General features: G+C 46.9%; 1 protein-coding gene across 1 annotated transcript; it reads left to right on the top strand.

The window, feature by feature from the left end:
* On the top strand, positions 1–27,437 carry APPBP2 (amyloid beta precursor protein binding protein 2). Its single transcript, XM_071575021.1, has 13 exons — positions 1–169; positions 10,631–10,719; positions 11,434–11,585; positions 12,258–12,381; positions 17,494–17,662; positions 18,518–18,607; positions 19,089–19,156; positions 19,234–19,339; positions 19,643–19,767; positions 19,951–20,036; positions 20,419–20,609; positions 21,003–21,168; positions 21,951–27,437. The coding sequence occupies exons 1-13, from the start codon at positions 29–31 to the stop codon at positions 22,202–22,204; spliced, it is 1,761 nt and encodes a 586-aa protein (XP_071431122.1). The 5' UTR covers positions 1–28; the 3' UTR covers positions 22,205–27,437.
* The last annotated feature ends 259 nt before the right edge of the window (positions 27,438–27,696 follow it).

Below are 27,696 nucleotides of genomic sequence, written 5' to 3'. Positions count from 1 at the left end.
GAAGGGAAGGCGGCTCCGCACAGGCAAGATGGCGGCGGTGGAGCTGGAGTGGGTGCCCGAGACGCTTTACAACACGGCCATCTCGGCCGTGGTCGACAGCTACGGGCGGGCGCGGCGCCGCGACATCCGCTCGCTGCCCGAGAACATCCAGTTCGACGTGTACTACAAGGTACGGCGGGCGGGGCGCCGGGCCCGGCCGGGCCTGCGGGAGCGGGAAGGAGGAGCGGCCCGGGGGGCGGCTGGGCCCGGCGGGGCTGCGGGGCCTCCGCGGTGCGGGGCGAGGCCCGAAGGACGGGCCGGGGTACTGAAGGCCTGGGGGGGCCGCCTGGACCGCGGGAGCGGCGGGTCCGGGCTCGGGCAGGGCCGGGGCACCGCGGCTGGCCCCGGGGCCGCGCTGAGGGGCCGGGGAGCCCCCCGGGCTCACCGAGATGGGGCCGGGGAAGGGGCCTCGGCGCCGTTGGAGAGCGGTTGGGGCAGGATGAGGCTGAGCTGCATGTGTTGGAATATGGGTTTTTTTTCTCCTGTTCGCCTTATTTCATTTTTTTTTCAAAATACATTGGAAATGGTGATGTCAGTGTTTGAAGTATTGCCGTGGTCTTGTATTAATGATCTAGTAGGAGCCAGATGGGAAGAACTGAGAGTCGTTAGTGCTGTGGTTTACTAGCGTTAAATCATTCCTTGGTGAAAGGGCTGTTTTTCATTCAGCTGCCCCTGAAATACAGTGAGTGTGTGTAAAAGGTGCACTGAGATGGTCCAGTAATTTCTATTGTCCACTAAACAGGCATTCCTGGAACTGCTGGAAATGAGCATTCGGCAATGTGTATAAAACCCCCCAGCAAACCTAAGATGGGGGATAACCCTTCATTCCTCTGCCAATTAATTTTTAAAGTGAAAGATTTTTTTGAGTGAAACAATTCTTAAGACAAATTTTTATGAACTAGATGTAGTGACCTATTATATACATACAGAGTAATAATATTTATAAGGAATGTCTTCATTGGACACAGAGAATTTACATTGAAACAGGAATGAATATTTTCTGTGTACTGGGGATTACTTGTCTGCCTTGGGTGTTGAGGAGAATGGAAACCCCTTTTTACCACACATGAGCTTGCTCATGGATAATGATGTGATTGACATGTGGTCATCATCAGAAAAAGGTCAAACATATGGAAATAACAATGTGAAGAATATTTTGTGGGTCACTTTTAGCTGTTAGTAGGTGTGAGCACAGAAAAAATAAACTTCCTTGGCATTGTCTATCCTCATGTTCATTCAGGTGAGAGAATGGTGCCCTGTGGCTTTTAAAAGCATAAAAACAAAACCTCCTTCTAATGATAGAAATATCCACATATGTATTCCCAGGTTGTTTAAAAGCTCATCTGGAGGTGAACTTAATACATCATTGACTTCTGATGCTTTTATTAGCAGTGTTCAGTGATTGCATTGAATCAGATTCATGTGGAGCTGTTCCATGATGAAAAGAGATCCAGCAGCAAGTTCTGAAGAGATTTTCTAACCTGTTTGTTCTGGTTGTGTATGTTGGTTTGGTGTCCTGTTGGGCAGATGGTGATCAATGTGCTGAGTACCTGCTCCCAAAATAATGTTTCTGTTACACTGTCAGGATTGCTGCTGTTAGTGACAGTAATTTCATAAACTCACAGAATAGTTTGGGTTGGAAGGGCCCTTAAAGCTCATGCAGGTCCAGCCTCTGCCATGGGCAGGGACACCTTCCATAGCCTGGGTTGCTCCAAGTTTATCCAGCCTGGCCTTGGACACTCCCAGGGATGGGGCAGCCACAGCTTCTCTGGGCACCTGTGCCAGGGCCTGCCCACCTTAGATATGTTTATCTTGTATCCAACCTAAACCAACTCTCTGGCAGTTTGTAACCATTCCCCCTTGCCTTTTCTGTTATTTCTGTGTTTTACAACAGGACAGTCTTTGGTAACCTGAAATGTGTGAGATGCACCAATATTCCTTTCACCACTCTGCATCTGTGGGATGTCCACATGCAGAATAAACAGAAACACGTGCAGTGATTGTTGTTCTGTGGCTGCCCAGGTTGGCTGGGCTTCTGTTCCTCACTGTGACCTTTTCTGTGCAGGAGAATCAGCTCAGGCTGGGGTGGATGGGCCCTGACCAGCCTGGTGTAGGGAATGGCATCCCTGCCTATGGCAGCAGGTTGGAACAGCAGGGTCTGCAGGGTCCCTTCCCACCCAAACCACTCTGTGACTCCATAACTGTCCTTAATAGTCACATCCAGAGTTTATCTGTAATGTCCCTAAACCCTGGCTGGGCTGTGCAAGCCCCCTCAGCCCTCACCAAGTGTGTGCCTGCAGCGAGTGCCTCAGAGCCCAGCCCAGATTACACATCCTCTGAAACAGTGTTTGCCTTTTCCTGTGCACCTGTGGAACTCTTTGTGCCTGGTCTTTGGTTGCTGAGTTTGGGTGGTGGCAGCAGCACAGGAGGTGTAGCTGGATTGGGTGAGGCTGAGGACACATCCCACCTCTGGGCAGGCTCCCCGTGTGTCCTGCTTGTGTTATTTTGGGTTTGGATACAGTGACTTTGAAAATCAGGTGGATATTAAATGCCATTTCAGCATGGTGGGCAATATTCCCTTTGTTCTGACCATGGAGTTCTTTCCAAAGCCAGTCTGTGGATTTAGACAGACTAGAAGACTATTAAGTCCTTGTTTGACTGCATGGTGTTTGTTGCTGCTGTGTTGGTTGGGGTTACTGTGAGTTACTTGTTAATGGAACAGTACTTAAATATATCTGTGCAAGAGTGGTGTGTGATTGAGGGCTTTCACAAATACACCTGCATTTAGACCTACAAGAGGCAGTGAATCACTGTAATTCTATGATTATTAAAAGAAAGAGAATGTTTTGAGTCTTTCACGTGTAGTAGGTATAATTTGGAAGTACTGGCTTGTTGTCTGGCTCGTAGTCGTGGTTTGTGGTACTGGAGAAGCTTCCAGTGACTTTTGCAAAAAATAAATGGTGGTATCAGATTTTATTTTGATGTACAGATGTTAATTGGCTGTGGCCATACAAACCTTTTTTTATCACGTTCATTGACATGAACACTCAAACTTTACATTTGCCAGACTTGCACAGGTTTGTGAAGGTGTTCAGAAGCCACAGATAAGACACAGCAGCAGAGACAGTCAATGTGCTGGTATTTAAAAGGCAGCAAAATGCCAGCAGAGTGTTTTGGTTTTCTCCCCAGGGTCCCCTCTGATCCAGCGTTTGGCTCTATTGTCATAATATATTGCCTTTATTTCCCATTCCTTAACAAATCCAATTCATTGCAACTTTACACCTTGTTAAATTTGGAGACTTGCCTTGTTAACCTGAGTGAGGAATCGACCCTGGGGTTGCTGCAGGACGTTCGTGTTGTGGCTTTGGTAAGAAACGGGCCCTGCTGCAGGGTGAGAGGAGCAGGCAGGTCCCTCCTCCTGAGCCTGTTTACCTTTCTGGAGCCTTCTCAAACAGTGACTAAAGCTCCAAACAAGGCAATATCAAATAATCAGGGTTGTGGTAAAACAACAAACCTGTACTGGTTCAGCAGGGTGTCACTGGATATCTTCTTATCAGGCAGTGTTTGGCTTTTCCTTGCAACCATTAGAGGCAGAGCAGGACGCTTGGGAGGATATCCTGGAAATTTCCAAGCCTAACTTGAACTAAAAAATATTTAAATGTTTCATTAATCACAGCTGTATTTTGAAGAGTTTAATAACTAGTATTGTTACAAGTAACACCTGCCTCTGGGGGGAAAAAATAAGAGTGCTCACATATATTTTGTTTCCTTTGGGTGTTTGCAGGTGTGTGTACATCCTGGTTGGGTTGTTTCCTAGTTAAACTAGTTAGGTTCTCTTTCTTGTTTTTGTTTTTTGTGGGGGGAAAAGAGAGAGTGTGTGTGTAGTTTTCGGAAGCCAAATAAAAAATTATGCTGCATCTCATTTAATTGATATCCAGCATATGAGGAAAATGCCAAAATTCTGTATTAAAAAGTAGTGACAGCTGGAATAAACTGCAAGTCCTCAGAAAAAGAGGAAAAAAAAAACAAAACAAAAAAAAAGAGAAAATCAAATTGTTATATTTTGTAGTTTTTTGGGGTGAGGATGGTCTTCTGAGGGAGGTGTTACTGTGAAGAATCTGGTTTGTGTTGACAGAAGTCAGATAGTGAGCTCTGTAGTCAGTGTCTTACATAGAGATCAGTTGTTTGCCCCTGTGCCCCGGCTTTATGTTCTGTTTGGTGCAATTATCTCATTTCTTTTGTTTCTCAAGGTGCTTCCCTGCTTTAGCACTCTCTGCCAGCAGTATTTGTTGCTGTTAAACACTGACAGGCTCATCTTGGACTCCTATCGGTTAACAAAGAGTTTCATCCCATGTTTGTTTTCCTTTTGGAATGTCTTTTCTGGATTGTGTGTTTTTCTTTTTTTTACAATTGATTTTTTCTTGAAAATAATTGGGGTCCAATGTTCTTGGAAGGCTTTCTGATGAGATCATTAACCACAGGAGCAGTTGGAAATGGCATTAATTTGATTTCTATCATGTCTAGGTATTTTTGAACCAAAGAAAGTGAATAAAGAGGAATTTGCTGACTGTTCACAGCAAGGAGCAGAACATCCGTTCTCTGCATTGCAGTAGAGTTTACTGATGAAGAATCATTATAAGCAAAATTTTTGTAAATTAGAATAAAACTAGTTTGTTGCAGGGCTTCAGTCTCCTGGGTATGTGATGCAAGTGAGGAGGATGAACTGAAATGAAGTGTGGCTGTGCTTTAGTTCTGAGGTTTCCTGTCCAGGACAAGCAAGGGCACAAGCTCAGGCAGGCAGAGCCTGGTCCTGTAGGGCTCTGCTGTGACCCACAGTGTGACCTCAGAGCCTGCATTGCACTCTGGAAGTGCTGCTGCACTTCGGGGGCTCAGAATGAGCTGTGGGCAGCACTGATGGGGTGTGTGTGTGTGTGTGAGCTGTGGGCAGCACTGATGGGGTGTGTGTGTGTGTGAGCTGTGGGCAGCACTGATGGGGGGCGTGTGGGTGTGAGCTGTGGGCAGCACTGATGGGGGGGCGTGTGGGTGTGAGCTGTGGGCAGCACTGATGGGGGGCGTGTGGGTGTGAGCTGTGGGCAGCACTGATGGGGGGTGTGTGTGAGCTGTGGGCAGCACTATGGGGGGTGTGTGTGTGTGTGAGCTGTGGGCAGCACTGATGGGGGGTGTGTGTGTGTGTGAGCTGTGGGCAGCACTGATGGGGTGTGTGTGTGTGTGAGCTGTGGGCAGCACTGATGGGGGGGGGGTGTGTGTGTGTGTGAGCTGTGGGCAGCACTGATGGGGGGTGTGTGTGTGTGTGTGTGAGCTGTGGGCAGCACTATGGGGTGTGTGTGTGTGTGTGAGCTGTGGGCAGCACTATGGGGGGTGTGTGTGTGTGTGTGAGCTGTGGGCAGCACTATGGGGGGTGTGTGTGTGTGTGAGCTGTGGGCAGCACTATGGGGGGGGTGTGTGTGTGTGAGCTGTGGGCAGCACTGATGGGGGTGGGTGTGTGTGTGTGTGAGCTGTGGGCAGCACTGATGGGGGTGGGTGTGTGTGTGTGTGAGCTGTGGGCAGCACTGATGGGGGTGGGTGTGTGTGTGTGAGCTGTGGGCAGCACTGATGGGGGTGGGTGTGTGTGTGTGTGAGCTGTGGGCAGCACTGATGGGGGTGGGTGTGTGTGTGTGTGAGCTGTGGGCAGCACTGATGGGGGTGGGTGTGTGTGTGTGAGCTGTGGGCAGCACTGATGGGGGTGGGTGTGTGTGTGAGCTGTGGGCAGCACTGATGGGGGGGGTGTGTGTGTGTGTGTGAGCTGTGGGCAGCACTATGGGGGGTGTGTGTGTGTGTGAGCTGTGGGCAGCACTATGGGGGGTGTGTGTGTGTGTGAGCTGTGGGCAGCACTGCTGGGGGGGGTGTGTGTGTGTGAGCTGTGGGCAGCACTGCTGGGTGTGTGTGTGTGTGTGTGTGAGCTGTGGGCAGCACTATGGGGGGTGTGTGTGTGTGTGTGAGCTGTGGGCAGCACTATGGGGGGTGTGTGTGTGTGAGCTGTGGGCAGCACTATGGGGGGTGTGTGTGTGTGTGTGTGAGCTGTGGGCAGCACTGATGGGGTGGGTGTGTGTGTGTGAGCTGTGGGCAGCACTATGGGGGGTGTGTGTGTGTGTGAGCTGTGGGCAGCACTATGGGGGGTGTGTGTGTGTGTGAGCTGTGGGCAGCACTGATGGGGGTGGGTGTGTGTGTGTGTGAGCTGTGGGCAGCACTGATGGGGGTGGGTGTGTGTGTGTGTGAGCTGTGGGCAGCACTGATGGGGGTGGGGGTGGGTGTGTGAGCTGTGGGCAGCACTGATGGGGGTGGGTGTGTGTGTGTGTGAGCTGTGGGCAGCACTGATGGGGGTGGGTGTGTGTGTGTGTGAGCTGTGGGCAGCACTGATGGGGGTGGGTGTGTGTGTGTGTGAGCTGTGGGCAGCACTGATGGGGGGTGTGTGTGTGTGTGAGCTGTGGGCAGCACTGATGGGGGTGGGTGTGTGTGTGTGTGAGCTGTGGGCAGCACTGATGGGGGTGGGTGTGTGTGTGTGAGCTGTGGGCAGCACTGATGGGTGTGGGTGTGTGTGTGTGAGCTGTGGGCAGCACTGATGGGGGTGGGTGTGTGTGTGTCTGAGCTGTGGGCAGCACTGATAGTTTGTGTGCACACACACAGCCCTCGTGTCACTCGGCTGGGGCACGGTTTGCAGCACGACCTCACTGAGTTACCTCTGTCCTTCCATCACCTCCCCAGTTTAAAGCCTCCCAGCAAAGCAGAGTCATCACCTCATGAGTTTTTCCAATTATTATTATTAACACATGCCTTATTTCTGTAGCCTAAATTTAGATGTGAACTCAACCATCTTTCCTTGTTATGTCTTTACTGCCTTTAAACTTCTTGCCTTCCGACTTGTACTACTTAGATTGGTTTTTTGTTTTTGTTTTTTTTGAACCTCTGACTGTGGGACATATTTTCTCACCCCCATATCGTGTAGCTTCTTCTTTTTTCAGTATCATTGTTGAGTCTGAGACACTACAACTCACCATAATTGAGATAATGAGGTCACATCACCAACAGAGGTGTTCGGCTCCTGCTGAACAATAATTCCTATTTCCACTTCATTTCCTTTGGGCTGATTTAACTTCAGAGCAGGCTGGGTTTTCCTGGTTCCTGCTGAGGAGAATCTCACACGTGTGGCACTGTGAGGCTCAGACTTGTATCCCTCATGGAATACAAATCCCTGTGAAACACCAGTTTGGCTGCAGTGCCACACAGAGCAGGGTGGATGGGCAGGTGTGGAGGGTTTGGGCTGTGCAACCAGTGGGCTCCAAAAGCTGTCTCTGAGTCAGGCTCATTCAGTAACACTGTTGGTTTGCTTTTGGTTGTTTATTTCATGGAGGTTTGTAAGGATTTAAGGACATTGATGCTTTTAAATATCCCAAGTCCCTAAATTTCTAACTGCTGATTTTCCAAGCCTGTCCCCTCTGCCCCATCAGTAATGAGTCACTTGTCAACAGATTCATTCAATGCACTGTGGACTCAGGAAACTTTTTCCTTCCTTGCAAGTGGGGAAGGAAGATGGTGGTTTCAGCCAAACTTTTTTCCCAAATCCTGCTGTTTATGAAGTACAGAGTCCTCCCCCAGTCTGGCATGATACTCTGTATTACGTTATGAGGCATTACAAAACATGCTGGGGAGCTCCTTGGATTTCCTCTGGAATTCTTGCTGAAACATCCATATTTTTCAGTCCTCTTCCAAAGTGAAGCAATGGGAGCATATTTTTCAAATTGTGTTTTCTTCAGTTCTTCTTCTGGAGGTCCTTGTGCAACTGGTTGGAATCAACATCCAGCTGCTTTTAAAAAGTGGATTTTTAAAATTATGTTTTAATATAGTTAGAAAAAGTTGTGGGTTTTTGAATTTCTTCTTAATCTATTCAAGGAGAGAAATCCAACACAAACTTTAATAGAATCATGATATAATAGATAAGTTATGAGTTAATTATGAACCTGTTTAATTGGGGGCACGTGCAGCTTTTGCATGTTTAGGTGGGTGTGTTACAAGTTCAATATTCAGCTTTAGATGTTGGAGATGGATCGTGGTGGGTTTCTCACAGCTGGGCACAACACAGCTATGTGTGATAACACAGCTATGAATTAAGTTTATACCTGTTTTCAGTGCCAGAATTAACCTGTCAGTGTGAGCTGATAGAGCTGGGAGTCATATTGCAGGTTTTTAGTAATTTTTCCATAATTAAAGAAAAATAAATCCTTGATAAGCTCCAGATAGGTTAAGTTGGTGTCTAAGAAACATTTCTCTCTCAGAAAAGAGTAGTCCACGCTCTGCTGTTTGTGTCAGGACATGTTTTTCTTGAATCACTGTTTTGTTTTGTATTTTGTCTTGTGTTGCAAGACTGTGGTCAGGAATTCTGTCTCTCTGGAGCTTTGACAAGAGAACCATTTCTTCAGCCCTCCAACTACTTCTCAATGAACAAATGAGTGTTACTGAGTCTCCTGGAATTACTGCACAGTTTGACGTGTACTCATTATTTCCATGTCAAATTTTGTTTGAAAATATTGCTGTAACAGCTACAACAGTTCCAAGAGGCTGCGAGCTGAGTTAGTGCCAGTGTGTGGAGGGAAGGGCTGACTGGTGTGGTGAATGTCCAAAGGATGTTGTATCTCTGCTTCGAGCTGTGAGAAATACCAGCTTGGACCTTGGGGCCCTGAGCCAGACATGAGGTGTGCCTGAAATAAAGGATGTGTCAGAACTGAGGGGGGCTTGGGAACTTCCCCCTCACTCCCACCCCACCTTGGCAATTTAGGAACCACATATAACAGTGGGCACTACAAGATGTGTTTATGTAACCTCGTGAGTATTAATTTCAGAAAGTCTAAGTACAGTTAGTTTTTGGTGAACCAGGAATCTCTGGGTGTTTTAGTTACCTCTGTGTGGTGATAGGAGGGAATGATACTGTGCCTGAGAATTGTGTACCATGTGATGCTACTTTGATTGCCCTCAGTCCTGGTGAGATAACTTGGGTGTGTGCCTTACCCTCTTCCAGAAATGATCCCATCAGTTACTGAGAGAATGTCCTCCCTCAGTTTGGGCATGGAATAACCAGGCAATTTAAACAGCCTTTTTTATTGCAGAAAATGTTTTATAGAGCATTTCCTGTGAGACAGCTGTGCTGAAGAAATGAGACCATTTAACCATGACTTTTAAATACACCAGACTGGCTGTTCCTTCAGTGCCAGAGAGGATCCAGCTTTAGCAGGGCCTCTGATCCCTTTGAAGTGCAAGGACTCATCACTGCTTTATCTGAGCAGTAACTTTGCATGCAAACTTGCTCTGGTTTTAAAAAGACTTCCTTTTTTTTTATTATCCCCCAGAAAAAATAGATAACTCAAAGGAAAACATTCATTTCTGGCAATTGACGTTATTAGGTCAAAGTATTTTTGAAGTTTTTTTGTAGGTGCTGTTGTTAAAATAACAAACTTGCTGTGCTGTAGAGTCAGTGTCATGTGTTTTTGTAAGAAGAGTTGACTAAAACTAAATTTCTGGCTGGAGGAGCTGTTCTCCCATGCTGTGTTTGGAATACTAATTCATCAGCTTCCAGTGTTTGTGGAGAAAAAGGTGAACCAGGCACAAGATGCTTTTCACTGGCAGTATTTTAAGACATGATTAGAACTGAGAGGAATGTGAATGTTTTCATTTAAGCACTGATGGTACCTGTGGCAGGGGCTGGTGTGTAGTGGTGCTTCCCTGGGTCACACACCCTGCTTTGCTCATCTGGGAGCCGGGGGGTTCAGGGTAATGGCAATTAACAGCTCACCGTGGGTTTTTCTGGCATGTATTTGCACAGTCCCCGTTGTGCCCATGTAAATCCATGGTGTTTATAACCTGCTGTGGCAGAGCTTCACCCTGCACTGCATGGTTTGGTGGGGATAACTCCCCTGAGAAATGTGCTTACCTGCAGGCACAAATCACTCTGGGCATGAAACAGGCCATGGCTTTTAGTAAATGCATGACCAGCTTCACTCCAGTTTTCCCATCTCCTGATGGAGGAATTACCTGGGTAAGCTCAGGTGTTGATGCCTGTCTGGTGCTGGGTATTGGTGAGTCAACCCTTGCAGAACTCGTGGGATTGGGTTTGTTTATATATATCACATATTTACATGGCTGTGCTCTAGATTATGTGCCACTTAAACATGTTTTGAAAGCACTTGGTATCAAAGCTGTTAATTGCATTTTTTGCTGACTTTAGGTTGGTTCTGTCTTGGGTTTGTGGCTTATGTGTGGCTGTGTTTGGTGATGCAGATGGCCAGAGACACTTGAAAATACATTCATAGATAAAAGAACCCTTGAAACCACCTGTGGAGCTCTCAGAGCTGGTGTGCTGTCCTTAAACACCGAAGTTGTGCTCCTGTGGTGACACCCTGTTGTGATACTGGAACTGTTACTTATTCCCCTGCTGTATTTGAATGCTTTGAAGTCTTGATTTCATCATAAGTCCTCTTTACTATTAAGCTAAATTTTCCAGAAAAACTCAAATTTTAAGATTAACTTCCCTGTTTTTTTTCAGCTTTACCAACAGGGCCGCCTGTGCCAGCTGGGTAGTGAATTTTGTGAACTAGAAGTTTTTGCAAAGGTGCTACGAGCTTTAGATAAAAGGTGAGTGTCTTAATGATAATAATTCTCATTTCAGCTCTTAACCTCTTGATCTTGGAAGGGGGGTGGGGGAAGGTGCAAACAAGAAAAACAAATGCTGCAAAACCCCCTCAGTTTCTGAACACCAAGTGGTTGATGCCCAGCTAGTCCCTGAGCAGTGGCAGTCACAGCACCCACTTCTGCTGGTTGAGCAAATCCTTGGGGAAGGCTGGTAGGATTGCCCCAGTTTGAAGAGTTTTCCTGACATTAAATATTATGATTTGTGGTGTTACACTCAGAACTTGACTCTTTTAGATCAGATTCTTTGTAATCAGGACGAGCTTTGAGTCTTCAGACATGGCATGTGTGTGGTATTAATGGAGTCATTGCTTGTCTGTCTGTGATTGCTGGGGGAGGGTGGATTTGGGGCTTCCTCCTCCTGAGTTGTGGCTGAAAACATTGTTTGCCAGTTGTGATGCTGCGTGGGCTGCTTGTGTTTTCCTTCCACTGGCGTGTCCTTGTGAAGAACTTTGTGTACACTCACTTTGTGTTGGCTCATCCTGCAACTGTAGTGCATTAGTTTGGAGACTCCCAGTGATGCTTGTCCTCATCTGGTTTGGCTTTCAGGGAGGGTTGGGGTTTATTTTTCTCATGTGAATTCATGGCACTGAAGAGCCAACGGACTGCAGGGCTTTAAAAACTTCATGTGGAATTGAGTTGTGTTTTCTTTTGTTCCAGGCATCTGCTCCATCACTGTTTCCAGGCTTTGATGGACCATGGAGTCAAAGTGGCTTCTGTGCTGGCCTATTCCTTCAGCAGACGGTGCTCCTACATTGCAGAGTCAGATGCTGCTGTGAAAGAAAAAGCAATCCAGATTGGGTTTGTTTTAGGTAACTGGGGCTGGGGGGCTGTGTGTGCTTTCTCTCAGGCAAGCTTCAGTTAGTCCAGCTTGGATTTTTTTTCATGTTAATTCTATGGCTTCTTTTTAAAGAATGTGTGTGTTTTAGAATGTAATTTTTAAAAGACTACTCAATGTCTTAAGAAAAATATGTTGGATTTTGATATCTAAGAATGTATAGACTTTTTCAAAGGGTTTAGATTTGAAATTGGTTTGCAGATGTGATGCTAAACACGAGGAATTTGCATGTTTTTATTGCTGGTAAGTTCTTCTTGACAGAAAATTGTGGGAAATCTATGCAATACCAAAGAGTCATCCTAAAGACCCTGAGATAGCTCAGTTGGTTCAGACTTGGCTGTAATAATGCCAAGGTCATGGGCTCAATCCCCTGTGTGGGCCATTGACTTGAGAGTTGGACTTGATGATCCTTGTGGGTCCTTCCAGCTCAGAATAGTCTGTGATTCTGTAAACCAAAGCATCATTTCCTTCATTTGTAGAATTCTACTCTTGCATTTCATCCTTTTTAGTTCAGGACTAGAGGGTTTGGCTTTGACAGGATTCCCATATCTAAATAAGGAGTTGTCTTGCCAGACTTGAGCAAAGCCCTTTTTTTGCTGACAGTGTGTTTTGCTGCTCACATTTGTCTGTCCCTGTTTCTCTGCAGGGGGATTCCTGTCAGATGCAGGCTGGTACAGTGATGCTGAGAAGGTGTTCCTTTCCTGCCTTCAGCTGTGCACCCTTCACGATGAAATCCTGCACTGGTTCCGTGCCGTGGAGTGCTGTGTGAGGTGAGCTCGCCCTTGGTTCCCATGGAACACTCACCAGGACTGGCTGCCCTGGGGCCATCCAGCCCCAGCTGCTCCTTTGCTCTTCTGCTGCACCAAAGCACTTCCCTGGCCAGAGCTGAGGATCAGGAGGTGCTTGTTTTACACTAATCCCTGGGGTTTCAACTTGTAAGCTTTGGCAGCACAGTGCAATGGATAAACCCCACTGTCCTTCTCAGTGTCTCATGGATAGCAGGGAGGGGCAGGAGTGGTCCAGCACTTTGCTTTCTCAGAGGTTTTTGCATGTGAAGAAAAGTTCATTGTTGGACTTTGCTGAAGTTCTGTTTCCTACAGGAAGAATTTGCCAAATCCAAGCACAAACGATACAGATGCGTTTGAGCAGAAGTAAAAGCAAAACTTACCTTTCCTCATTCCAGATCCGGTGAATTCTCTTACTTCATAATTAGCTCTGGGGTTTGGTAAAGATCTGGATGTCCAACTCTCATGGGCACCTTCAGCCACAGCTGAAAACATTGAGAAAAGAATTTTTTTACTGTTAGGAGGCATTTGGGTTTTGACCTGTCTTGTTTCTTGGGGCCTGTCGTGGGGCCCACTGAGATTCATATTCCATGGACAGAGGCCTCAGATTGTCACTGGAGTTTCCAGTAGCTCTTGCAGCTCTATAAGGAGATGTGATGAACCTTCAGTCAGTGGTCTGCACTCAGATTGTCACTAAGGAGTTGTGATGACCTGCAGCCAGTGGCCAGGTGGGCTTTGTTGGTCACACCAGGGCTGGCAGATGTGCACATGAGTACCTGGGGCTGGTGAGCAGAGCTAGAACTGGACTGAACTTTTTTTAGCTGCTGCAAAGAAGAACAAAGCATGTGCTGTATTGAATATAGAGCAAAACTTGTTTAGGAAAGCTGCTCCAAAAAAAGCCCTGCGCCTTGTTTATGGTTGTGCAAACACAAAGAGTAAAGAGGCTTTGCCAGGAGCTGCTGATGTGCTGTGCCAGCCCCAGGGCCATGGCAACGCTGCTCTGCCTGGTTCTGCTGGCTGCCATTCCAGAAATAAACTGGTGCCAGGAGCCTGGGCACACATACCCACCTTCCTAGAACTGAGCAGTGCTGGATACAGAACCACAGTTAGTACTTGGTCCTTTGCCTTCTAATTAATCTAAAAAAGGTTCCTGGTTGTATCAGGCCATTTGGCAAGCTGGAGAAGTTGCTTTAAATAAACTCTATTGCCTTCTCTGAATAGAAAAAAAAGAGAAGAAGGTGAAGACAGGGGAAAATGGAACTCTGTTGGACACTGGTTGTGGAAAGGAGATTTTCATTCTGTGCTGGGAAAAAAGCATCCTGTGTTAGAGGGAGCCCTTCTGAGCTGGGAGTAGTGACTGTGTTTGGTAGAGCCAGCCTTTGTTCTGTAAGGAACATCATCCCTCTGGGCAACAGTGGGAGTGGGAAAATGTTCTGGCACCTCCCAAAACCACAACATCGTTTTTTTTGGAATTGTGTTGAACTGAAGGAGTTTAAAGCACTTTGAGAAGGGCCAAGTGTGCAAAATGGAGCAGTAAAGACACTCAGCTTGCTGCCTCAGGACTCAGAGGTAACTGTGGCTGCCACCTGATCCCTGCTGTAGGATATTGTCTTCTTACACTGGGCCTGCACTGGAGTTGGGAGGAGTTTTAAAGAAAAAAAGTGGCAGCTCTTGCTCTAACAGCTGTTAAGTCTGATCTGTGGGAGTTGAATTAATACATTGCATTGTGGATAGAATGTGAAGTTGTGTGATTTTTAAGCATAACTGTTTCCTTTTACCAGCAGTTGTAAATTTTATGGGAAGCTGGGAAGATTTGAGGTTTCTGTGAGCTTGTGTACTGCTTTCCTGCATGTGTGGTGCTCCTTTTGGTTTGCTTTCTCCCATTATTATGTGTTAAACAATAAGGTACAAATGCATAACACAAATACGTGGTTCTCCCACTTCATTGTTTCACGTTTTGCTGATTCTTGGGTTGTTTTTTTTCTGGTGGTTTCAGACTTCCTAAGCTGCTGTGTAACAACACTGTTGGCTCTTAGAGACTGATTTTAGTGGGGGAGGTTAGTCCCCAAAAGCTGTTGTTGCAGACATCAAAGAAGGTTCAGACCCATTAGCATAAACGTCCTGAGGCCTTTTCTCTTCCTCTTGGCTTTATCTTCTAAAATTCCTTTGGATTAGTAAAGGATTTTTTGTCACTCAAAACTGGATCACATAAACTCTGCTTATCCTATAGGATTGGCTTAGGTTTAGCTTGGGTTTTGGGGAGATTTCTTTGTTTTTAGACACTATCAGTGAAGCATCCAGACACTGGATATGATCTTTCCCAGGAGCTTATCTAAATTGCAGTGCTATCCCCACTGGCTTATACCATTACAGGGGATTTGGGCTCCGTGGTTTTGATGTTGCAGAGCTGCTCCCAACTGAATGGTGTAGGCAGAATGGATTTCCTCTTTAGGAAAGCTGTTTGCTTAATATTTCTCTAGTTTCTTTGTAATTCCAGTTGCTTGAGTGTTCCTGTGACCAAGCACACAATGCACTTGTACATCGTGTTAGTTCTCAGACCAGATTTAAGGGAAAACGTGGGTGTTGCTTTTTGCTGTCTGTGCTTGAGCCTCGTTGCTGTTTCCCACTGGAAGGCTGGTGTTTGTGTAGCTGGTTGCAGGGTTTTGAAGGTCTGTTCTTTGATGTTCTCTTTATGCAGCAAACAGACATCTGTCATGTGCTTCCCTCCACTCCTTCCTTGGGGAAATGGGAACTTTATTTCCTTTCTTGTCAGTGTTTGAGATGGATGATACATTGGATAGGAAACAGAGGAAGAGACTGTTGGACAGGCTGAATTTCTAGTGTGAACTGAACTGTACTACTGTGCTACAGCACATGGCTACAGTAACTTAAATCCCTGTCTGGAGTAAGTGGAAACAGGGATAGAGAAGAAAAGATCTGAGCAAAAGCCTCACTGTTCACTCCTTCCACCTTAACACTTTATTGGAAGTTTTATTCTAGCATATCATAACAGGAATAAAATGCTTTTCCAACACATGAACTCCCACTGTCAGAGTTTCAGCCTGTTTGCAGTGCAGGCAATGTCCTGCTTCCCTTCTCTCTGTGCAGTTCTCTCCCTGTGTAATGTTGTCCTGATTTCCAAAGCCTTGCCTGGTGTCTTTCAGTCCCTGTTACTCACTGTCTAATTGCACATTTCCAGGAGGGCCTGTGCAGGTTAATTCACTAGAATTTCATGTGTGCTCAATGCAGGCATTTGCCACAGAGCAGGAACAGCTGCCCTGGCTGGGAATCCAGCTCTGCCCTTTGGGCTTGGACTATGCTGACACACCCATTCAAATGTATCTCGTTGAAGTGAATAAGTATCAGCCTACACTAATGAAAACATTTTTTACTTTGTTTTTAAGTAAGTGCCAGAAGCTGAAACTGTTACTTCTTTAGAGAGGCAGGAGCAGGTTTCACTACTGCTGTGTGTTCTGGCTGCATTTGGCTGTTTCTTGAAGCTTCTCTGAATCCTTGAGGTGGAAAGGCAGTGGGATAGGAGAAGGCAGGGCAGGGAGGTGGGTTGTCGTGGAGTGGGTCTCTTCTGGTGGTGCTGCATCTCATGTCAAATGGATGTGACTAAACCTTTGTGAAGAAACCCCTAAACCACAGAAATGCCCATTCGGGCTGGTGAGGGTTTGAGGGAGCAGTGCAGAGCTGCAGGAAAACGAGCTCTGTCTGTGCTCAGTGACTGTCTGAAGTTACCACCCTTTGCGAAGGAGGTGGAAGGGATTTCACAGTGCATGGAACAGGGTCTGGGGAATGGCATTTCATCAGCATGGAGAAGAATGGGTTTTATAAAAAATAAACCACAAACCCACCACACCAGAATGGTTCAAGCACTGGCTATGCAGAACTGTATCAATACATAAAATCACTTGACATCTCCAAGAGTAACTGTTGGGGTTGGGGTGATGTTGGGATTTCATATGCTCTTAGATCTAAAGTTGTGTATTGAACTTGTTTCTGTACTTAGCGTGTTGTAGCTTCAAGGACTAGTTAATGAGGTCAGCGGCTCCTGCCACCCTCTCAACAGATGTGTGTAATGGGCTAATTAGAGCAGGCTTTGTCATGCAAACAGCATTGTTAACCAATTATCAGTGCCAAGGTGGCGGAGCTGCGGAGGAATTCAGCTTTTGAAGTGTGTAAGAGTTTTGTGAGCGGATGAATAAAGTTGCCTGTTGCAGTAACTTCTGTGAAGTCGTCTCAGCAGGTCAGAAACCCGTCTCCCTCGGTTACAGGGTGAGTTATGGCGGACAGAAGAGGTCAAGACAGGTTCAAGCAGCAGCAGAACAAATAACTAAGAACTTTAGTTTTAGTTACAACTTCACCTTTATCTACTTCTTGTATACAGTGTGTCATAATTGGCTATTCAGTTCTGTTAAGCATAGACAGAAACATTTCACTGGCTACAAGGTCTGCCACACTCCTCAGGTGACTCCCTCCTCCTCAAGGGTGCACTCTAAACTGTTCCTCTTTCAAGGATACACCTTGAACTGTTCAAGATCAATTTCCTCATAAAATCAGTTGGGCTGGAAGAGACCTCGAGATCATCAAGGCCAACCCTTAGTCCAACCCCACTGTGGTTACCAGATCATGGCACTCAGTGCCACGTCCAGTCTCACCTCAAAAACCTCCAGGGTTGGAGAATCTACCCCCTCTCTGGGCAGGCCATTCCAATGCCTGACCACTTTCTCTGGAAAGAATTTCTTCCTGATATCCAACCTAAACCTCCCCTGGCAGAGCTTAAGCCCCTCTTGTCCTACTGTTGGTTGCCTGAGAGAAGAGACCAATCCCCACCTGGCTACAACATCCTTCCAGGTAGCTGTAGAGAGGGGTAAGGTCTCCCCTGAGCTTCCTCTTCTCCAGGCTGAACAACTCATCAATTACCTCAGACATTAGAGGATCCACAGACCCCCTGTCACCCCCACAGGTAACAATTCCTGCCATGGCAGACCAAGGTGCAGCTGTGCAGGTGCCCCACCAGCCTGACCCACGGTGCTGTGTGTGTGGGGATGGTGTCTCAGCCTCCCTGAGCACACCTGTCTGTCCCCCCAGGTTGCTGCACGTCCGGAACGGGAACTGTAAGTACCACCTGGGCGAGGAGACGTTCAAGCTGGCGCAGTCCTACATGGAGAAGCTGGCCAAGCACGGGCAGCAGGCCAACAAGGCGGCGCTGTACGGCGAGCTGTGCGCCCTGCTCTTCGCCAAGAGCCACTACGACGAGGTGAGGGTGCTGGGGGGGCTGTTCTCCATCAAACTGCCACTGGGATCTGCCAGGTGCTCCATCACCACCCACGGGATGGCCCTCAGCTCCTGGGACCTGCGTGGCACTGCCAGGGCAGCGCTGGATTTATCAGCTTTCTGTGTGTTCTTCTCAGTTAGTCTGTGAGCTCTTAGTGCCACTTTAACCAGCATTAAGGTACATGTGATACCTTTGGGATATGTGTTGGTCATCTGCGAGTTAAATGTTATTAAAGCCTATTTTAATAGGTAAAAATGAATAGCAGAGCACAGGTAACAAGGCTTTACACCTGTGTCCTAGGTGTAACTACTGTATAAACTGTGATTTTAATTTGGTTTCTTACAAACACCATGGCCTTGGCAGGGCATGGGAAAGCTCACCAATCTGTGAGAAAGAGCTTTAGTAACTCACCTAAGATATGAACAACCTAGGAGAATCTATGTAAGTTGTATAATCTCAAAAATCTACAAAATGTATTGAAATCCTTAGGTATCAGGCTCCTGAGCCCACTGACCAGGATGTTGTCCTGCACAGTGGGGATTGTGAGGATTACTTAAAGATTATTAAGTACCCTGTTTTGTCTGTAAAAGTAATTGTAATAATACATGTCTTAGGGTAGTATAAAACACTTACTTACTCAGTATTAACCTTAAAAGTCGTTTTACATCTGCCTTTTAAGACATAACTGGACAAGTTTCATTCCATGTAAGCAATCAAACCATATATTTTAAATTTTGGAAGGGAGAATTACCAGCTTTTCAGAGCCAGGTAGTGTTTCTGTCCATGCTGCAGGGCTGTGAGTCCCAGCCTCACTGTGGTGCTGCCTCTGTCCCTCAGGCCTACAAGTGGTGTATAGAAGCCATGAAGGAGATCACGGTGGGCCTGCCCGTGAAGGTGGTGGTGGATGTGCTACGACAAGCCTCGAAGGTGAGCTGAGCATCTCCCTTGTGGCTGTGCTGGCTGAGCTGCAGCCAGGAATGGGGCAGAGTAGTTTGTACCTCCAGAATTCTTAGTGGCCAGGTCTATTTCAGGAGCCTTAAGGCTTGTAATTTGTGTTTAATTGGCTCACCTCAGACCTGGGGAGGGATGTGTTTCTGAGGTTTTTCCTTTCTCAAGCTGAGCTTCAGCTGCACAGTGACCATCATGACAACGTTAACCTGCGACCTGCCATAGAAAGGTGCTCTGTTCCCTCTTTGATCTGCACTAGGTACAGTTCAAGCCCTTCAGTCGGGCACTTCTGGCAGAATAAAGCCCAAGTTTATTCATACTGTGATCCTTTTCTTAAATAACTGGAAAGTCCTTTAACAACAACAACGATGCTTTGAAATGACAAACACCAGTAACTGCAGCAGTGAGTGGAGGGGATGAGCTGAGTGCCAGCTCCTCAATGCTGCATCCCCCTGTGCAGGCCTGCGTGGTGAAACGGGAGTTCAAGAAGGCTGAGCAGCTGATAAAACACGCCGTGTACCTTGCCAGGTGAGCAGCATCCCAAAGTAAACCCTCCTAAAAATATGCTTAACTTCCTCTGATGTCTAATGGGAGTGTTTCTCCAGGGAGCATTTTGGAGCCAAGCACCCCAAATACTCTGACACGCTACTAGACTATGGGTTTTACTTGCTCAACGTCGACAATATCTGCCAATCTGTTGCCATCTATCAGGTAGGCAGCAGGACTGTCTGCCTTCAGCTCCTCTTCATACTTTTAATCTCTCAAATGTTGTCGTTAATTCATAGAGACAGCTACTACTTTAATTACTGCAATGCTTGTTCTTAAAAACAACCCCAACCACCATCAGCTCTGGGGTTTTATTTCCTTTATTCTTCCCTGAACTGTGTCTTTTATATAATTAGTATCTGAAGTGTGTAGAGAATTTCAGAGCCAGCAGATTTTTTTGCCCTGTTCACCAATGACAGAGGTTTTTCTGTATTAACTGATGTAATTGTATCTTTGTCACCCTGGCAGACAGCGCTCGATATCCGGCAGTCAGTATTTGGAGGGAAGAACATCCACGTGGCTACAGCTCACGAGGACTTGGCTTACTCTTCGTATGTTCACCAGTACAGCTCTGGGAAATTCGACAATGCACTGTGAGTGCAGCTCTTCGGGGTTCTGGCAGCCCCTTGAGTGCTGTAAATGGAGTGAAATGTTCCTGAATGATCCAGGCTTTCCAAATAGAATTAAGTGCATGTGGATTCCATTATTCTGATGTTGTATCATCAGCTGCTGACTTAGAAATGTACCTTGAATTTTTTATTTCCCCTTGATTTCAGATTCCATGCTGAACGTGCTATTGGCATTATAACTCACATTCTCCCAGAAGACCATCTTCTCTTGGCCTCCTCAAAGAGAGTGAAAGGTAGTTCCCTTTGTTGTGCTACTGGGAGTTTGAAATCCTTCATATAAATTTGTTTGTCCTGTTCCCTGATAGACAATATAACTTGAGCTGTCGTTTTCAGTGGAGGTGTCTCTAGGTGTTTGTAATCCTTGATGTTCTCTGTCAACACACTTGTGAAATACAAAGAAAACTCTAAAACTCAGCTGGAAGGCTTTGAGGGGGCCGGAGGGGTATAAAAGTACAGAATATACAGATACATGTTGGGCACTGAGTACCTGGTGACCCCTGTTTGAAGGCAGGCTGTGACACAGAGCCTGGTGAGGTGTGTCCTGGGGGTGTGGGTCGATGGCTCTGTGGAACACCCTGTGTGGAGCACAGTCACAGCCCCTCTGTCCCCCCCCAGCACTCATCCTGGAGGAGATTGCCATAGACTGTCACAACAAGGAGACGGAGCAGAGGCTGCTCCAGGAAGCTCATGACCTGCACCTCTCCTCGCTCCAGCTGGCCAAGAAAGCCTTTGGGGAGTTCAATGTGCAAACAGCCAAACACTACGGCAACCTGGGCAGGCTCTACCAGTCCATGAGGAAGTTCAAGGTGAGGCCGTGTTGGTGTGAAGGGCCTGACTTCACCTGCAGCACATCCAAAGTTGTTCCAACAAACGGGGGATTTCAGTGCCCACAGTCCATAACCTTGGTTGGTACTTCTGTGATTGGAAAGCTTGTGCTTTATCATTCATCTCAAAATAACCTGTGCTGGTGCTTGATGCCTTCAGAGAGTGGCAGCGAGTTTGGGGATACCATTTGCTGATCCTCTAAACTGGGAGTTTGGAGAACTTGCTTTGTGTTTGGATTTGCTACTTTTTACCTTTTTTATAAAATACTACAGACTGTTTTGCCACTACATAGTCAAGTTTCTTCAAACTTTTCTCCCTCTGTGTGGGATGGTGAGCGGTCTCTTTACTGACCTGTGTGCCTTTGACCCTCCCAGGAAGCAGAGGAAATGCACATCAAGGCGATTCAGATCAAGGAGCAGCTCCTGGGTCAGGAGGATTACGAAGTTGCCCTCTCCGTGGGCCATCTCGCCTCCCTCTACAACTATGACATGAACCAGTATGAAAATGCTGAGAAGCTTTATTTGAGGTCCATAGCAATTGGTGAGTGAGTGCAGAGCACTGTGACACACAGGGAACTTGTGTTGTAAAGAGCTTAATGAAATACAAGGGAGTTTATTTCATACGGGTTTTCAATGTAAATGTGATTTTTTTCTTTAGTGTTCTCCCTGGGGACTGAATTCTGAAATTGTGTTATTTTCAGTGCTTTGTCAGAATTCATGGAAAATGGACTCATTAGATACATTTTGGAGTTGTGGCTGGAACTTGAGTGCAGAATGTAGTAAAATTTTGAAAGAAATGGACAATTATTGTGCCTATCATCATAACTACTCTCATTAAATCTTTTTCTTGGCTGTTACCCTTGGCAGTGAATTTTTAATTCCAAATCAAATGCATCCTTGGGCCATGGTGTAGCCCAGGTTTGAGGCACAGTCTGGTTTCATATAGTTATATACAGTGTGTTGCAGAAACAAATACAGTTCTAAGGTAGAACACAAACCCAACTTCACTGCTTAAACTGAATTTGGGGCATATTTAGGGCACAAAATGAGTCTCCTATATGGGACTGTAAATTCTACACATGCAGAGCTGTGGTGCAAGTAATGATGTGGTTGTAGGGTCCCTGAGGAGCAGTCACAGCACCCTTGGAGCAGAAGGTAGATGGAATTCAGACCATTATACAGGAAGCTTTTTGACCATATGCTGTGTTGTTTGTGTTCATGATTTGCCCTGACAAAAAGATTTGTGTTTTGGTAAAAACAACCTGAGAAATCAGAGTATGGATGTTCTACCTCTGAACTCCATTTCCTTTTGGGTTCCTTTAGGAAAGAAGCTTTTTGGTGAAGGATACAGTGGACTTGAATACGACTACAGAGGTCTCATTAAACTGTACAATTCCATTGGCAATTACGAGAAGGTGTTTGAATACCACAATATCTTGGCCAATTGGAACCGGTTGCGGGACCGGCAGTTCTCGGTGACGGATGCGCTGGAGGACGTGAGCACCAGCCCCCAGTCCACCGAGGAAGTGGTCCAGTCTTTCCTGATGTCTCAGAGCCTCGATGGACAGAGCAGCTAAGAACTTGGTCACTTAACCAGTTAAGGTTTTCTCCTCTGGGTTCCAGGGGGAAAAGTCATACTGTGAAATCTAAACCATGTAGTTCTCTGGGGGCTGGAATTTGCGTTGAAACACTGGTCCAGTCTACTGAAGAGTGCCCATACGGATGAATGTGTGTTAAATTCCTCTCAGCATGTGTATGGCATGTTTAGTTCGGCTCACATTTTTAACTTGGTATTCCTAAAAACCCCCTTCTTTCTCTCTTCTTTCTAAAGAAGCTACTTTGCAGAAAGTCTGCAAGAAAACATTAAATAAAACTGTTTGAGTTCAAAAGAGTTGCATTCTTATTACAGATGGAAGGTTTCACCAAGAGCTTTCTGCTGATTAGAGAGAGAATAAAAGCTGTACTATAAGGAGCTGTAGGAGAAAGGTCTTTCTGCTGTATCATTGTAGCAAAGCTGATGGTAAATAACAAGCAAAGGGAGGAGATGCCCTCGCCTGGGCTGCTGCCTTACCAAGAAAAGTGGCCAAGAACCACTTGGGAGCAACACTGGCTTGTGACCCACGCTCGGACATGGAGTGACCCCCTGTGCTGCTGTGGATGCCCTGAACTGGACCAGTGCTCAGAGAGTGGGACAGAGCCCCCAGACCAGCATCGTAGTGTCCTTGGTGCCACCACCAGTGCTCAGCCCTGAGCAGGACCAGCAGAACCCACAGTGGACCAGCCTGCTAGAAACCTCTTTTGGACCAGTGGCTTTAATTGAATATTTCTGCCCCTGCATTCACCTTTACAGTAGAGATCTTTCATTTAGGTGTATGATCAGTGCAAATGATATTCCTGTAATAGATCCAGAGCTAGGAAGTGACTGTTCTTTAGCCATGGCACGTCTGTACCCAGTGAGCTCCTACAGATACTCCTGTCAATGCCACAGGCAAAACCAGCCACGCTGGACTCTGCTGCAGCCTCCTCTTCCCTGCTCTCTGATGGGCTGTCACCTGCTAACAGAGGCCGTACCTTCTTTGTACCAGAGGAGTTTGTATGACAACCCAGTCCCTTCTCTGTTTCTGAGAACACAACTCGCTGTACAGTTCACAGGGGCCAGTGGAAAATGCCAAAAAGCACAACAGGTCTTTTTTTTTTTTTTTTGTGATGCTTCATTTCTACATTAAACAACAGTACAACCAGAAACTGGTTCCTTCACGTTCCTTCCCGAAGCAGAGCTCAGCTGTACAGACCTTTGACAATGCCTCTCTCACTAGCTTGTCTTAATGCTGTTGGGGGCTGCTTGGTTGTGTGGTTTGGGTTTGGGGGTTGTTCTGGGCTTTGTTTTATTTCTCAGTGTTGAGGTCATATTTGGAAGTCTGTGCAACACAAACTAGGAACGACTTGCTGCTGTTACCTCAGTTCTTCCAGCGGCACTGGCAGTGCCCCTGGAGTTGGGATCCCCCTCTTTCCAGGGTTTGGATCTTAACTGGCTCTGCCCACAGGACTGGGACTGCTGTTCTGTTTGGGACTTGGGTTTTAACTGGTTTATGAGGTTTGTGGCAGGGAAAGGTCTTCAGAGTGCAGGGAAGAAATAAAGATTTTGGACATGACTTGGAGCTCAATGGCTCTTCTAGGATGTGAAATTGTACAGGCCAATAGTTCATATACTGGTGCCTTCAAGTGTATTTTGGGGGGAAAGGCTGAGTAATATCAAATTTAAAATGCAGTTATGTAATTATGTAATTAGTGAATGAAGATTAATGGTTGCATACTTGGAATATCTTCACTGAGGTGAAAAGTAATATTTGCCTATAACCCCCTGTGGTGTTAGGGCTTAACTGCAAAATGTCCTCAACAGCTGCTCAGTGAAAATCCAACTTTATGTATGGACTTAAAATCTCATTTATTTATAGTAGTTTTAGGTTATGGCTGTGTAGGAACTACAGTTCAGCTATACAAGGCAAAACCTTTTTCTCCATAAATGTCCAAGGCACTGGTGAGTTATAAAGTTCTTATGAGTTCTTAAATCCTATTAAAACTTACCTAAAGTCAAACAAAGTCTGTAACAGGGGAGTGGCTTAAAGTTGTCCTAAGGAAGCTGAGTGGTTCTGTGTTGCAGAAGTGCTTTAATCTCCCAGCTGGGTGTGTGGATTTACACTGATGTGGTCTGGAGATCCTTTGTCCAGCTGTGGGTCTCATTTTCCAGCATTTGCCCAAGGAATCTGAGAGATCTTGAGGTTGTGTTTGGGATGAGGAGCATTGTCTGGCCCCAGTGAGTGCCCTGCAGGAACTGCTGCTCTTGTGTCAGTCCTGCTTTGTGTCCCTGGTCCATGGATTGCCTTCAGCTGGGGCAGCCAGGGCTGGTTCATGCACAACCAGACATGTCCCTTCAGTTTGTTCCATTGGTGACTTTAGTCTCAAATCTGGTGGATGTCATTCCTTGTCCTTTCCTAAGGCTACTTCAGTGTGTTGCCCACTTGGGTGCTTTGGCTTGTCTGGAAGGAATTAAGGTCCTAAAACTCACTGAGAACACTCTTTGGTAGAGAAGGTTGGCTGAGGAATGTGCCTTGGCCACAAGCCCTTGAGAGCTCTGGTGTGCTCTCCTGTGACTGCAGAAAGGCTGAGCTCCTGCTCGTGTCCCTGCAGCCTCTGTTGTGCCAGGGCAGTGTGGGGCAGGGGGATTGTGAGCTATGGCTGTCCCCATGGAGCTGTGGGGCAGGGGGCTGTGACCCATGGCAGGGCAGTGTGGGGCAGGGGGACTGTGAGCTATGGCTGTCCCCGTGGAGCAGGGGGGCTGTGGCCCATGGCTGGCACTGTGGGAGGGTGGGTGGCAGGATGACACTGCTGCTGCCTCATGGGGCTCAGGGCTGGGATAACAGAGCTGGCCTGGCCAGGGCTGGGTTCTGTGTGTCCCAGACTGACTCTGAAAGGTGTCCCTGTTGGCACCTGGGGCTGGTCAGGATTGCTGTGCTGCTGGTGCCGCCTCTGCTGGTGCAGTTGGGTGTTTGTGAGAAGGCTGGAGCCCGAGGGGGTGATGCCAGAGGCAGGGACAGAGGCACCCAGTCCCTCGGTGCCAGTGTGGCTGGGGTTGATGTTGTAGTGTGAGACTCCAGCATTGCCTGACTGTCCTGGGCAGAGCTGAAGGAGCAGAGAGTGAAATCCCTTACATGTTCCATCCTGTGGGGTTTTCCAGGAGCAGGGGCTGTAATTCCTACTGTGGGTTTTTCCAGTGCCCTGCCAGGTGTCCCCTCTGGCCAAACTGTGGAGCAGTTTTCCATGCACAGCTGGATGGGGGGCCTGGCACGATGGAACACTCAGTTCAGTGCATTAATTGTTGGCATTTATAGACACACAGAACACTCACTGGCAGCTGCACGGGGCTCTTTGGTGCTGGCAGTGAAAGGGGAGACCTGGGAGTGGAAATCCTGTGAAATGCATCTTCTGCTTGTAGGTGAGTGAATTAATCACTCCAGAGTCACTGGGTGCCAGGGTGAGGATGGGTGTCACCTTAAGGTAATCATTTTCAGTGTTAAGTTAAACTCTTAACACTTCAGCAGAATGTTTGGATGGGTGATGGGTGAGCCCTGTTTGCAGTGGCCACTGCAGTTTGTAGGGAAGGAGGAAGGTGATGCAGATTCCCCCACTGCTGCTGGGGCTGCTCTGGGTGAGAGTTCCAGAAGAGGGAAAGGACACCAAGACTGGAAGAGCTGACAGAAGGGGAAGGGCCAATGTGTTTGCAAATGTTTGTCTCACCTACTTGAAGTGAAGGAGCCAGTGAGTGTTTGGCCCCAAACTGTTGTTTGGTCACTTTCTAGCCCGATATTAATTCCAGCCAGGGAGTGTCTGTGTCTGGCTCTTGGGATGCACTCCCTGCTCTGGAGCCAGACCTTTGGTTTAAGCCTCTTTTCTTTTTGCACACAGTTTTTGTTAAATAGTTTTGGAGGGTTTTGTTGAATTCTAACTTACTAGCACAGTGATGGTTTTGTGACTCTCATACTGAAGATTTGCTGTAAATGTGCTGCAGTCTGGAATTTGCTCGAGGTGCCATTGCTGCTTCTCATGGTACAAAATGCACATTGAAGCCAATTCCCTTTTTCCAGTCCTACATGTGGTAGAGTATGGAAAGGAAAATGCATCGTGCCTCAAACAGGGTGGGAAGTGTTGGAAAGCCTCCCCTCGGGAGCTGTGGTTGGGCTGGGCTCGGGCTGGCAGCAGGGAGCACAGTGCAGTGTTGCTCTTACCAACCTTGAGGCAGATCTGCCCTCTGCTGCCCCTACAGAACTGGGTTTTATCCCTCTTTTCCATGTTTTGGGAGAGGATTCCTGGCCAGGTGTCTGTGGCAGCCCTGGCTCTGCTCTGGGGGTGTTGGGCACACCTGGCCTGGGGCTCCTTGTGCCGCTGGGCCCTGCGAGAGCCTCAGGGTTTCCTTCAGCCAGAACGAAATGAAACAGCTCCAGCCAACCTGGCAGCACCAGGCATGGCATGCTCTTGTCCCCAAATCTCAGGAACGTGTTGGGCAGTGAGTGACACAGGTGGCCCTGGCCATGGGAAGGTGTGTGTGCTCTCGGGTCTCGTATAACACTACTCCTTGCAATCCTCGGTATCTATAGCATGAGTGGCCTTAGTGAGTTTGTTGAAGTGCACATTTTCTTTTCTTTCCAGAAGTAAATTTTAAGATGAAAAAGATATATACTATATAAATATATAGAGCTATTTAGAAACTCGGTTTGTGGTGCACAAGTTCAGTGTTGGATCGCTATAATCGTCGCAGGTACCATAATGTGTAACTCTTCTTTTCTGTATGTTCCTTTCTGGGAAGCAATGTTGCCATGGTAACTACAACTTTACAATTTCTTTACTACTTAATGATGTGAATGAACTCTACATTTTATTGAATATTACCAGGTTCAGTACTATTTTTATACTTTATTGAACTACAGGGAATTTTAATTTAATAGCATTTAAAAAAAAAAGATGTTGCTTGAACTGTATAACTGTATAAATGGAAATACTTACACAAACCCACCTCTAAACCAGACTCTACCTGTAGTGCCACGTTCATCTCCTCACGAGTCTCCTGCCCATGACAGCCCTTGGAGCCCACCCTCCCTGTGCCAGGACGGGCGCTGGTGTCCCACCTGCCCCACCTGCAGTGCCCAGCATTGTCTGTCCCCACGGAGCCATCCTTTGTTTGTAACCAGCATTGTGATATTCTGTGACTGTATTGCTGACATGAGATATTGGCCTAATAAATAGAGTGTTCCTGCAGCCTGGACTATCTGCACTGACTTGGTTCCAACTTTGCTTCCAGCACGTTCTGCCTCTTCCCGGTCGCTCCACGGTGCAAAGAGAAGGTGTCAATTCCAAGCTTTGTGGGCGGATCTCCTTGGATGGGGCTGTGGGATGAGCCTGGTTGGGTCCCTGTGCAGTGAGAGCCCGAGTTACCTGCGAGCTGTGGGTCCTGCCCAGATCCTTCCCTGCACGTTGCTCTTCTTTCCCTCTCTAAAGTAGCTGTGGAAGCACAGAA

Source organism: Pithys albifrons, chromosome 21 (assembly GCF_047495875.1).
Source record: "Pithys albifrons albifrons isolate INPA30051 chromosome 21, PitAlb_v1, whole genome shotgun sequence".
Taxonomy (NCBI): Eukaryota; Metazoa; Chordata; class Aves; order Passeriformes; family Thamnophilidae; genus Pithys; species Pithys albifrons.
The sequence above is the reverse complement of the archived record's forward strand: the minus strand, read 5'-3'. Positions and strand labels throughout refer to the sequence as shown.

Coding starts and splice junctions, on each gene's coding strand:
- APPBP2 (XM_071575021.1), top strand. CDS start 29: ATGGCGGCGGTGGAGCTGGAGTGGGTGCCCGAGACGCTTTACAACACG. Junction 11,586..12,257: donor CCAGATTGGGTTTGTTTTAG/GTAACTGGGGCT, acceptor GTTTCTCTGCAG/GGGGATTCCTGTCAGATGCA. Junction 20,610..21,002: donor AGTCCATGAGGAAGTTCAAG/GTGAGGCCGTGT, acceptor TGACCCTCCCAG/GAAGCAGAGGAAATGCACAT.